The 11,754-nt window shown below is 41.9% G+C and overlaps 3 protein-coding genes across 3 annotated transcripts; 1 reads left to right on the top strand and 2 right to left on the bottom strand.

Annotated features, from left to right (window-relative positions):
- Nucleotides 1–924: 924 nt before the first annotated feature.
- CCR75_006806 (uncharacterized protein) lies at nucleotides 925–5,967 on the bottom strand (the record flags this gene model as incomplete). Its single annotated transcript, XM_067964873.1, has 5 exons — nucleotides 925–1,349; nucleotides 1,422–4,084; nucleotides 4,189–4,304; nucleotides 4,364–5,905; nucleotides 5,961–5,967. The coding sequence occupies 5 exons, from the start codon at nucleotides 5,965–5,967 to the stop codon at nucleotides 1,337–1,339; spliced, it is 4,341 nt and encodes a 1,446-aa protein (XP_067818508.1). The 3' UTR covers nucleotides 925–1,336.
- A 1,584-nt stretch (nucleotides 5,968–7,551) lies between these two features.
- On the bottom strand, nucleotides 7,552–10,247 carry CCR75_006805 (uncharacterized protein; the record flags this gene model as incomplete). The annotated part of the gene is made up of 7 exons (XM_067964872.1): nucleotides 7,552–8,048; nucleotides 8,112–8,634; nucleotides 8,698–8,995; nucleotides 9,059–9,599; nucleotides 9,663–9,806; nucleotides 9,838–10,103; nucleotides 10,226–10,247. 7 exons carry the CDS (start codon nucleotides 10,245–10,247, stop codon nucleotides 7,851–7,853), a joined length of 1,992 nt encoding a protein of 663 aa, XP_067818505.1. The 3' UTR covers nucleotides 7,552–7,850.
- Nucleotides 10,167–11,536, top strand: CCR75_006804 (uncharacterized protein). The gene is made up of 4 exons (XM_067964871.1): nucleotides 10,167–10,604; nucleotides 10,681–10,852; nucleotides 10,920–11,339; nucleotides 11,408–11,536. The coding sequence occupies exons 1-3, from the start codon at nucleotides 10,174–10,176 to the stop codon at nucleotides 11,208–11,210; spliced, it is 894 nt and encodes a 297-aa protein (XP_067818506.1). The 5' UTR covers nucleotides 10,167–10,173; the 3' UTR covers nucleotides 11,211–11,339; nucleotides 11,408–11,536.
- Nucleotides 11,537–11,754: the final 218 nt, after the last annotated feature.

The following is an 11,754-nucleotide window of genomic DNA, read 5'->3' as shown; positions in this document are numbered from 1 at the left end:
AAATAAACCCGGTTCAACTCAAGGTTATAGTGACACAATTGAGGAAAGCAATCTGTCAAAGCGTTGTCGACAGCGAATTATAAATTAGAAGGGAAACACTTGCCACTATCGATGTCGTCCACTACTTTGCGAAAGTCTGTTCTTGTCATTACACCCAGCAACTATTACGTGGACAACTAAATTGCGAATCCATTAGTACGAATGAGGTGGTGTGTCATGAGAATGTGTTAAAACGTCGAAGCAGTTAGTGCATCCGTGAAAGCGGCGGTTGGTGCGGCATTCGAAACGGCTTCACTTCATCTAAGATTACATGGCTCGGGTGAAAATTAATGTTAGGCGTATTCCGTCAAAAGTGTAGCATGTTATTCTCTTTTAATGGAATTCCCTGTAATGGGACACACATCAACAACGATTCACCAGCCGTTGTGTAGTACAATTACTGTAGGGTAAAATACCCTTTTGTTGTGTTTAAAAATAGATAATTACTAAAATCCCATTTTTTCGATACTTGCATTTTTAAAACCAACATTTAAACAATTTTTTGTAATTTCAAATATATTTTTAAAACATGTTTTCTATCGAAAAGATTTAAATCAAAAATACAGAATTTATAAATATAACTATAGAAATCAATAATATGAAATGATATTGCTACCCGACTTTTTTTATTACTACGACCGTTGCTACGTCCAATTCCATTGGCTACTGTCTGGCATGCCCATTGGCTACTGTCTCGCGTCCCGTCTACAACATGTATGTACAGTGCCCTACCATACGTAACGAAACGATGCCAGCTTTAATTAGTAGTCACATATAGGACGCCTTTTTCGAACCCAGCATCGGACTTTAGGTGCTTTTCTTATAGATTACTTGTTCGATTTAATGTAACCGTCACAACATTATTATTTCCTATTGAGTCGTTACGTGAAACTAAGTATATTAATACAGTTTTATTTTTCATTAATTATAAATCCATTGAATTACCTTTTGGTAGCTAAAGACTCTTACCTTCCTCTGTACTATTGTTTACGTGAAGTTTCGAGGCACCCTACATACACTAAAATCTGTGTAAGGTTAACTAGTACTGATCAGTACTTGTGAAAGGTACCCCGTGACAATTGTTCTCAAATTAACCAATGTAGCCAGCTAATCCTCTTGTTCGCGTAAACACAACTTGTAAGAGCGAAGAAACGAGACCTAATTAGCGGCTTGGACGATAGTAATTTGCTGAATTGTTCAGTTGAGATCCAACAAGAGGATCTAAACCTTCTTAACGTGCAAAGTCACATTTAGTACGGTAGCTAGGCCACCAATTTCCAAAAGTGATCATTTGAGGCTATTCCCACTGTCTACAACCACATATAACGCTTGGTTAGTCAAATTGTCACGTACATACACACAACACGTAGCGAATTACATACTCCCACTCATTTTCTTCGTCAACAATTGCGTAGACGCCTTTCTCGGAGATTGGCTTGTGATGCTGACTCCAAGTTGGCGCGCTATCGTGCGTGTAACCATAATCGAAAAACAGTTCGGCCCCAATTTCAATCGTTTCGTTTGCAAAGAGACCAATGCGATGTTCGCCATTCGACACAATAATCCGAACATCGAGATTTGCTTCTTTTTTGGCCTTGTGGTTGGCAAATTTTGCCTTGTTGCCTTTTCGAGCGGCATCCACAACATATTCACTATTCACTCCAAAGAGGTAACTTATCGACTTGCGGTCGTACATGGCTCCCCGTCGTTCAGCCTCTTCATCCGAAATCAATTCGCCAGTATATTCCAACACGAACTCATCTTTGCTTATTGGTTCCAGCGCAAACGCCCCCCATCCATGTGTTGATGAAAAAGATACGCCAACATTCTTTTGAATACTTCCCAGCAGCATATTGACATTATGGCACAGTCGAAGTTGGTTGCTACCCCATGATTTGCCCAGTGCATGGAATGCCACAACAGCGGCATCACTCGCACCACACGTGAAACAAAAATCAGGGTCACACTCTCGTCCAGCACTCCAACAAGGACACGCTGAGGTATGACAATTGCCAACAAAACATTTGCATCCTTGAAATCGATTACGACAATCTCTGGAACACGAGCACGTTCGATTGCAAGCGTGACCTCGTTTCATGCAGCCACAAGCTACGTCGCAAAGACCGTCGTGATTGCATGGTTTAAAGCTCACTTTCCTTTCACGTTCGGTGCTCAATTCTGCGTTTCGAACACGCGGCACTATTGGGCAAGTCACGCCAGCTTCAGCACTCTTTCTTCCTTTCTTTCGCTGTTTTTCAGCAGAAGATGCGACTTCGGTGCTGAGTTGCTCACCACGTTCTTGTCGTTTTAAGTCTTTTGTTAGCAATCTCCAAATTTTAGCACATGTACAGCTTGGGCTCTTGAGAATAGCAGCAATTACGCAGGCATTTGGTCCAAGCGCAGACGCAATTTTTCTAACAAGAATTGTATCCACTTGTTGACACGAAATTGATTCGTTTGGATTTGCACCGATCCAACAGCATGAGCCACAAGGGTGAGTCTTAGACGCTAATGTTTTCATACGAAGCGCTACAGCAGGCAAATAAGAGTTATCGAGATATTCCGAATTATCAGCAGATTGTCGAAACTGTTTACGTCGCTTCCGTCGTTTTTCCAACTTGGCCAGTCTCTCCGATTCCACCATTTTCTCTTGAGTAATCAAACTATTCGTAGCCAACGAGCTAATCCGAGTCTGTGTACGTCTTGATCGCCGATACTTTGCAATTGGTCGTTGAGCTGTACGTGATTGTAAACTCGTGGTTTCTTGTACTTCGTCATCAGATGAAGAAAGGCAAAGCTCAACAATCTCATCGACATTAGAAGATGTCATCAACTTGATCTTTTGATGATCAGTCTCATTGTCTAAATCCACTAACTCGTGTCGAATATGCATTAGACTTGGAACTGTCATCATCGGATAAACTGGATCTTCCCGTTGACGACGTTGAGGATTTTGAATGCCATGCTCAATACAATCATAAATAAAACACCGCCGACAAAAGAGATCGCGATACCACTCGGAAATTCCATCAAATGTTGTGCGATCTCGAAGACCAAGAGCTTCTGGTGATTGCCCGTAATTTGACTCAAAAACCGACACTGGAGGCTGCAGTTTCATAGGTAGTGATAATGTCTTTAAATTCATACTATCTTGCAGAAACCAGCATTTCGTTGAAAGCCGACGTAGCGCTTGACAAGCAGGATTCACCGCTTTATTAGCAGACGAATTGATGCACTCCTTTACTTTTGTGATCTGTGAAGCTATTCGTGCTTTAGTTTTGTTACTAGCTATTAATTCATCGTAATCCAACCGTGGTCTTTGCATCCCACCTTCTTGCTCCAGTGCTTTAAATGCTTGCTCCCTGCCTCCACATATGTTCACAACGACTCGCAAAAGACATTCGTCAATATCGCTTTCTCGGCAACTTCGCGTATGTTCCTTTAGCTCTTCTCCTTCACCAAATTCAGCCATACGACGTTCTTTGCCAATGGTTGTGGCCGTGTAGAGATTGTTTTCAATCACTAAGCGCTCGCCATCCCCCAAATACGGCACGTACGTTAATATCGGGTCATCTTCCACAAAAACATTTTTTCGGATGCCTATCATTGTAAACGAGCGGCAAATAGCACTTATTTCGTTTGGTAAATACGCGACCGTTTCTGGATAAACGTGAAAGTCGTGAGGACATTTGTTTCGATATATCCAGTACTGCACATCTCCAACCAAAGAATTGTAAGGGAGATTAGTCTGTGGATATTGCTGGAGCTTTCGCTTAGCCGTAATTCGCTCAATTGAAGACACATCAAGCCACGTTTGGTGGTCTTTCACATTAATTAGAACATTATCTCGAATCAAGAAATGATGGCAAGCAGTACTCACGTGCAAACTCCGACCACTGGATTTTTCGGTACCGTTCGTTTCGAACCACTTGGTGAGAATGGAAATAAGTAGACAATTGCTTGCGAGTTTCTTGTAAAACATGGCGCACTCGACGTAAATGACACGTTTTGATACGTGGTAATTCTTTTTGTATGAGATTTCGCACTAGACAATTTGTTATTGACTCATTTTGGGGCTATGGCAGTTTAAAGTCAAGAAATCGTTACACAAGACGACTGCTGAAATTTAATAAGAGCCTTGTTCCTCACCTGCTTTTTGAATTGTTTTTTCCTAGATACAAAGTCTACGCACTTCGTATCCACGAGAGAGCATTTTGTTCGAAGCTTTTTACTCCGATCATAGTCCCAAAGAGGTCTGTCAAAGTCTAAAAGAGCAAGGCATCTATTCAGTGGCATTCCTTATATCCTTAACAGCTGCACATACCAGCAGCATACGGGATTATCGATACATCTAGAATATTAGCTGGTGCGATTTTAAACAAGAGTCGTCGCCAAGCTGTTGAATGAATGACGGGATTGGGCAATTTTTTCGAAGATTTGGCATGTGCAACAGTAAGAGAATTTTTGTTGGACACCAAAAATCCATTTTGTAATGGCGAAGCTATACCAGACAAGGTCGATGTTGCTTCAGGAGTCTCACTTACTCCCATTCGAGCGCGACGAGCTACGCTATTTGTCGGAGCGTCAAAAGCCGTCTTGGCTACACCATTCGTCTGAGCAACATGCATAGACTTAGCTTTGGTAAACTTGGCTACATCGTTTTCATCATCTTGACCACTCGCACTTCCTGTATCGTTGCAGTTCCCAATCAAAGACATTAACGGCCTCCTGCGCCGCTTCTGAGCTTTGAAAAACGCCATCAGTTTTTCTTGTTCTTGAAGCTCTAAAAACGTCAACTTTTCTTTAATTAAGTGCGTTTCAATCGTTCTGTTCGAACGCAAGGTCGTCGTTTCTGCATCAACTTCAGACTCCGCAGCCATTTCAACATCTATACGCTGACGTTTACTCACAGGAGCTGCAGTATAAGGCCGTCTGTGTTTCTCACTCTCCTGATGTCGTTTTTTTCGGCGTTGCAATGAAGTTGGCTCTCTTTCCTCTTCGTCACTTTTATTTTTTTCACTCTGCTCTTGTTTTTCCAAATCATTCTCCACCTCGAAATCCTCATCACTTGAACTCTTTTGTAAATTTTTCTTCAACGTTTTCCTCAGTTTTCTTCCAGAAGTTGTACATTTCACTGCGTTTTGCTGCGTCTGGAATTTTCGTTTCAGCTTTTTTTTCGATTTTTTCTTCAGCTCATGATCGCAATTGGCATGAAGAGGAACCGTATGTTGGATTTTGTTTCGAGCTTTTTTTAACGATCGAGCGTCCTCAACTTCTTTCTGTCGGCGCGCCGCTTTCCTCTGTGCCGCTTTTTCAAGAAAAATAGCCCACTCGGCATCTGTTTCTTTTGTCTCATTGTCCACTTTCTCCACTCGTGAGGTCAATTGGCGGCCCTTTATCACGTGCATGTGACTTCGTGTCTTCATGAGACTCATCTCTTTTGCTTCCTTGAAAATTTCTTTTTTTTCCAATTTTTTTTCTTTTCCATTCTGATAAAATTTTCGACGGTTTTGGGTCTGTAATCGTTCCAGCATTTTCTGTTGCGCCTGGAGCTCTTGGTAATTCATCCCTTCCGTGATCTCTTGCATTCCTTCGTCGTATCGTGGCCGTCTCATTGAAGCAACTTTCGCCATCTTGACCGCCACGAATTGTCTAGATCGCTGCAAACGCAGAAGGCTTTGCGTTCCCTTGTCAATTGTGAAGCTACTTTGACTACTATCGCTCATGCTGGAGCCGCTATTTCGGTCATGGCCAGCATTCGAGCGTTTAAAATGGCGTCTATGAGACTGAAATTGAATTTTCTCCTCTTCAATAGAAGAGGCTTCATCGCTACTGCTGCTAAATAGCTCAATCACCTCCTGAGCGCCTGCATAAGAAATGTAAGAGCGTGACGTATGCACCGGAATGAGTTTAAGCCGTACCGCTCATGCAAATAAAATAATTATCAATTAGAAACGGCGGTCTAAAAATGTTACTTATTTCTTCACGAAATACTGATAATTACCTGATCTAAACCGGTAAAAAATTAATGGCTATACTGCTGCTGCTAGTCTGCAAATGTCTTCATACTCAACATTATCTAAAATCTCACCTCGGTGCGACCCCGAGTCAATCCGAATTCGAGCGCAAAAGTCATCAATAGAGACGTCAAGCAATTCTGCCGTATAGCCCCGTCCAAGACCATTGACAATCTTCACCGTGCTTCCTGGTCTAGGAATTACCGTCTCGAGATCATCTTGATCAAGTCGAAGAACATCTCCCGAATCAAGCAGCTCTACTGTCGCACAAAATTTGTCCTGTACGTCCTTTACCACTCCTTTGCACTTGAAATACACTCCATTTCCTACCTTTTTATTCGTGACTTTCACGACAATACCAGTCGTGATCCAATTCTCCTTCCGCTGCCGCTTCGATTCATCTTGTAGCTGTTTTCTCTTTCCCATCCGACGTCGTTCATCTTCCTCCATAACGACGTCAACCGCATGTCGTTTGCCCAAAAGAACTTCTCCTGATTCATGCGCTAGCTTCTCGGTATCTTCAAACCCATTCGGGCCCGCCACTTTAAAGACAGCAGCTTTCATTCCATCCTTTTTGACAATTTCCTTCTTTCCTGCAAGCATCAATGTTATCTTCTCTCCATTTTCCCCGCGTTGCAACTTGGTCGGCTGGAATTGCGTCTCGACAACTTCTTTTTCTGTAGCAATTTTTAATTGTCGTTCAATGAACAATCGATTTCGCTCTTCGTGATCAAGTTCTGCTTTTTTCTTCTTTGCTAATTCTTCTTGTCTGGCAATGGCTTTCGGATCTCGATCAATATATTGAATGTGCCATCCTTTTTCCGTCTCATCCACAACACATTTGCCCGTACGGCCCAAATATTGCACAAACCCGCCGAGCGTCGTCCACTGCGTTGCATTCATATGAATATGCAATTTATCTGCAATGTACTCATTGTAGACGTGGGTAGCGCGCATTCTCTTAGTACCATGACGGCGTCTTAAATTTTCAAGGAATGCTGACTCGAACATTTCACTGTACCCGCTCATGAATTTATTCGGATTATTTGCCACGATTAACATCTGTCGTTGATGAGATTCGGACGTTGTATGGCATTTAAAACCATTTTCGTCCCGACATTGTTTTTGGCACACTTGGCAGAACCAGCGGAGTTTCTGAAGTCCTTTTGCCTACACGTGTATGCGATTGCTTTGTTAGGTGTAAGCACAAGGTAGAACAGCACATGGGCACGTACCTTTATTCGAATGCCAATGGCTTTGGGTGTGAGGAAGTCATGCTTGCCCATGGTGGAAATCAATGTGGCGCTGGCGCCACTTTGAATTTGGTAAAATTCTGGGATTTTTGTCCTTTTCACTCATATACTTGAAATTGTTAAAATAAAACATTTTCATTGGAAGCATCAAATTTACTTCTCGATCAATCTTATTTATTTCTCTTCAAAATTGACATCCCGAAGTCTGTGCTTCTTGATATGCATTGATAAAATAGCGCTATCAGATAAAAGCGGCGGTTAGATGCCGTAAAGCATATTCTTGCTTGTAATCCCGTCAATGGCCGCCTTTTGCCTTCCATGGGTCTGTGCCAAGGAAAGAACTAATGCTCATTGCCCATTCGAAGTTTGTGACGTCAATTTACTTTACGTGGAGCCAGCGAAGGAAAGACTTAAAGAATTATAAGAAGGATCTTAGGGAATATTAATGTTTTCAATGATTACAGAATAAAGCTCTTAATATCACGTCGGAAGCAAACGACCCTTTGTACAAAAGCTGAAATAAATAAATTCATTTGGCAATCTAGCGTAGAATATGCTCAAGCACTGCTTTTTTTAATCCAACCAGCGTTTCCTCATTCTTCCCTTCAATAGATTGTCGCTGCCAGCAAATTGACAGATTCCGCCCCCATTCTGCAATTGTCGTCTTCAACTCGAGAAGCATTTCTTCGGGAAGTGGAAACAAATGTGGTGCAAATTGTAATTCCGCTGGATTGTTATTCTACATGCATTATTGTCATGACATGTTAAATCGCTGCAAAACTCGCCAATCATGCTGACTTACCGTATCAGTCAAAACCTGGTAAAACCCTACCAAATTCGACAAGTCATCTAACGCTGGAAATCCGCAGCCTTGAAAGTCATTAGCCATAATTTTTTTAACCTGATTCTCGCGCTTATCAAAAGAATCGCTCGGTAATGGTGCTGCGGACGACACATGTCCGTGAAAAACATCATCATTTCCAATATTTCCAACGTTCGGTCGTAAATAATAATCAGTTATATTCATCAAATTCATCGAGCTAACAATCCGTCCATTACCATGTAGCGCCAATTCCGTTTCTTGAAAGAGATTTGCTGCATCAGTGGAGAAGCTACATTTAGCGGCTAACAGAGATGGATACCGCTGAGATGGTATACGGTGTCGTTTTTCTCCAACTTGATCTTCTTCAGAAATATTCACCGCACCAGAATTACTAAGAATGCTGCGTGAAAGTGTGCCCACCGGCGGAAGCATGCCAGTCGATTGAACTGTAGAAGGAAGCGAAGTACTCAGCTGTGGTATCTTGGAAAATTCAAATGAAGTACTGATATAATTTGGGTAAGAAGACGATTTGTAACGCATCCTCAACACCGATGCAATTACGTACCTAAAGAGCAGCTGGGAAATCGAAGCATAGTCTTTCCATGAGCTTATAGTAGTGGGTGGCGCAGATTTTGAAGCATCGAGAAGTGCCTGCATATCGTCACGTTCCAATTTTAATGTTTTTCGAGTATCTTGAACAATACTGTCAATTGACAATGCCTCTGCTTTTAGCGTAGAAGCATGATTCGTAAACATCGATTGAGCTTGGCCGCGCCATTCCACGTGCTTATCGGAAGACCACTGGAGTGGAAATGATGCTACCTCATTGTGATTTTTATATTTCGTCCCAGTTTCGTTGTTACCTAGTTATCATAGACATCGTTAAAGGATTTCTCATTTGCTTCTCATACAATCTTTAAGCGTACCATCTCGCTCCAGCAGCAACATAAGGTCGCAATGATTTCGGTGCATTGGTGTCTCTCCATACGTCTCATGACACGATGGACATTCGTACACTTTTGGCAAAGGTAGGGCCAAGATCGCATCGAAACTTCTACCTAAGTTATTACTGTTGTCTGCTAGAGCACGCTGCCACTGCAACTTTGATAGTAGATCGAATGCTGCATTCGCCCATAAACACAAATTTGGTGTCTCAGGTGTGAATGGAGCTGTCGCGACTCCTGTGCGCATCGGCGACTCGATTTTTGCGAAATCGACTACCTTGTTGCTCAAATTTGGAAATGGCGTTGACTTTAAAGCGTTGCCCAAGTCTTTTAAGCCTTCCAGCTTCGATATTGATGATCGTTTTAGCTTTTTGGCCATTATATGATTTGTTGTCGCCTCAATGTGTTGAATTCCTAGCCGCTTCTTTTTTTTCGAGAGTACTAAAATCGGATCGGATACCACAAAATTATCATAATTGCAGCTACCGTTACACTTTGGCACCGAAATTTTCACTCGAAATCTCTAACGAATAAAAATTCAATAAGGACATTTTACATTACTGCAGAGGAGAAATCTGATTCTTACCTGATTCACGTGATTTTTCGATACCTCAGCAATACGAATTCTTACCGAACTTTGCTTGTTCTTATCTAGACACTGACCAGACATGACTTGGACAATCTCCTGCTTCTCCACCACCTTTCTAGCGACACCGGAGTCAATTCTATCCTATCAATCCAACTAAACCCACACAAAATACTGACCCACTTTCATACAGCAACTGCACCGTGAGAATGCACTGCTCCGCGCACTGGACGCAATGGATTTTCGTGCGCTCTACTTTAAGCTCGAATGTCGCCTTGCGACCGTATTGATCCTTGTACCAGATCTCTGGCGGCTGCTGTGTGATAACTAAAGCTGTTGCTATCTGGTAACTACATAATTGCATCAAATTATCGTCGAGTTGGGCAGAATGACGTTGTATATTCGGCGCAATCGCCACCATCACCGCAAACTTTTGCGTTTCTGGCGACTATCCTAAATTAGTGTTTTCTCCATTAAAAACAAATACTGCCTTTATTTATAAGATTCAACAATGGGTTGCTGTTGCGAATCGCGCGCTCCTAAACCTTTGCGCTACGTATTACCATGCATCATCGTGTGGATCATTGTATATTTGTATATCTCCTTCGTTATCTTTGCGCATAGCCGCGTGATAGAGGCTGGTGCATCTTACTGGGAGCTGCTGCTTTTCCACGTCATGACGTTCCTGTTGAGCTGGTCACTGGCGCAGACGCTGCGCTCAAGTGAGTCATTCCTACCGCGACACACGTTAACAAAGGAAAAGCTCAATGAGTTTAAAAGGAAAAGATTCGATGCGTTTACTTTACAAACAGAAACCAAGATGAATGGCGGTGTACGAATCTGCCGTAAGTGCCGCGCGTTTAAACCCGATCGAACCCACCATTGCAGCACGTGCAGACGTTGCGTACTGAAACTGGACCATCACTGCATGTTTATCAACAAGTACGTGTGACAAGGGAAAAAAAGAAATTAGATTACACAGTCAAAGCATCTAATTTGGTTGCGGCTGTGGTCACAGATGCATCGGTTACTATAATTACAAGTTTTTCGTGCTGTTTCTTGGTTGGAGCGCAACGACGTGTTTGTATCAAAGCTGTCTTATATTTCGCTATCTGCTAGCGAATAGTCTTGACCGTGCAGGGAAACTTTATGTTTTTGGCAAGCTTGAGATGTTGAATCCACACCTGCAGGTTGGATGAACGAGGAGATTCGATCATCCTAATGTGACTAATTTCTACTTTTGCCCGTGTTCAACAGATTGCAAGTGTATTCTTTGGCAGTACATGTTTGGGGTTGGCCTTATTGTGCTTCTATATCATGCACATGTACTTCGTCATCAACAACTATAGCACGCTCGAGTATTGCGAAAAGCGAGACAACCCCGATTTTATTAATTATTTTAATGTCGGGATTGTCCGAAATGTCCAGGAGATCTTTGGTACCCCTCGTGAGCTTCTCTATTGGTTCGTGCCGGTGCACTGTCCCAGTATGCGAAAGCGAGACGGAAAGACATTTCCAGGTAATCGGAAAGTAAATAAACCTGACTAGCTACGCTTTGTTTTATAATGGAAAAACATCAATAGCAGACTTCCAGCACTGAAAACTTAAACCATTCAAATGGGATTGATGAATTCTATGAGGTCCTCATGCGTGAAGAGAAAAAATCCGTTCATAGCCGTAAGTACCCGAAGCGAATGATTTAGGCGTGGATAGAGAATTAGTAACGCCGATGTATCATTCAACAGATGTGTACCCAATCGCTCGAGATCGGTGCGGAATTCCGCACCGAATTATTTTGACGACGTCTTCGTTCATAGTGTAACGGGGTGTTTCGTTACATGAAATTAACAATAAAAGATTGTTAATTAATATTATCCAAAAGGTAGATAATATTTGGAGGAAATTACTTTAAATAGTAATTTCCTGAATTCTTATCCATAAATAGGTATAGACCATTATGTCTATTTATTCCGCAGACTAATCAGCTGTAGAAGTAATCAAAGAGAGTTACGAGATAAGATAGATAAGAATTCATTTACATGTTTAGTATTAGTTTATAGTTAAGACAACATTTACAAAGATAGATTAACAA

This window comes from Bremia lactucae, linkage group LG6, assembly GCF_004359215.1.
Source record: "Bremia lactucae strain SF5 linkage group LG6, whole genome shotgun sequence".
NCBI lineage: Eukaryota > Oomycota > Peronosporomycetes > Peronosporales > Peronosporaceae > Bremia > Bremia lactucae.
The sequence above is the reverse complement of the archived record's forward strand: the minus strand, read 5'-3'. Positions and strand labels throughout refer to the sequence as shown.

Excerpts from the sequence above, each read along its gene's own strand:
- CCR75_006804 (XM_067964871.1), top strand. The coding sequence starts at position 10,174 with ATGGGTTGCTGTTGCGAATCGCGCGCTCCTAAACCTTTGCGCTACGTA. Across the intron at positions 10,605-10,680 it reads CACTGCATGTTTATCAACAA|ATGCATCGGTTACTATAATT; the intron begins GTACGTGTGACA and ends CTGTGGTCACAG. Across the intron at positions 10,853-10,919 it reads TGTTGAATCCACACCTGCAG|ATTGCAAGTGTATTCTTTGG; the intron begins GTTGGATGAACG and ends CGTGTTCAACAG.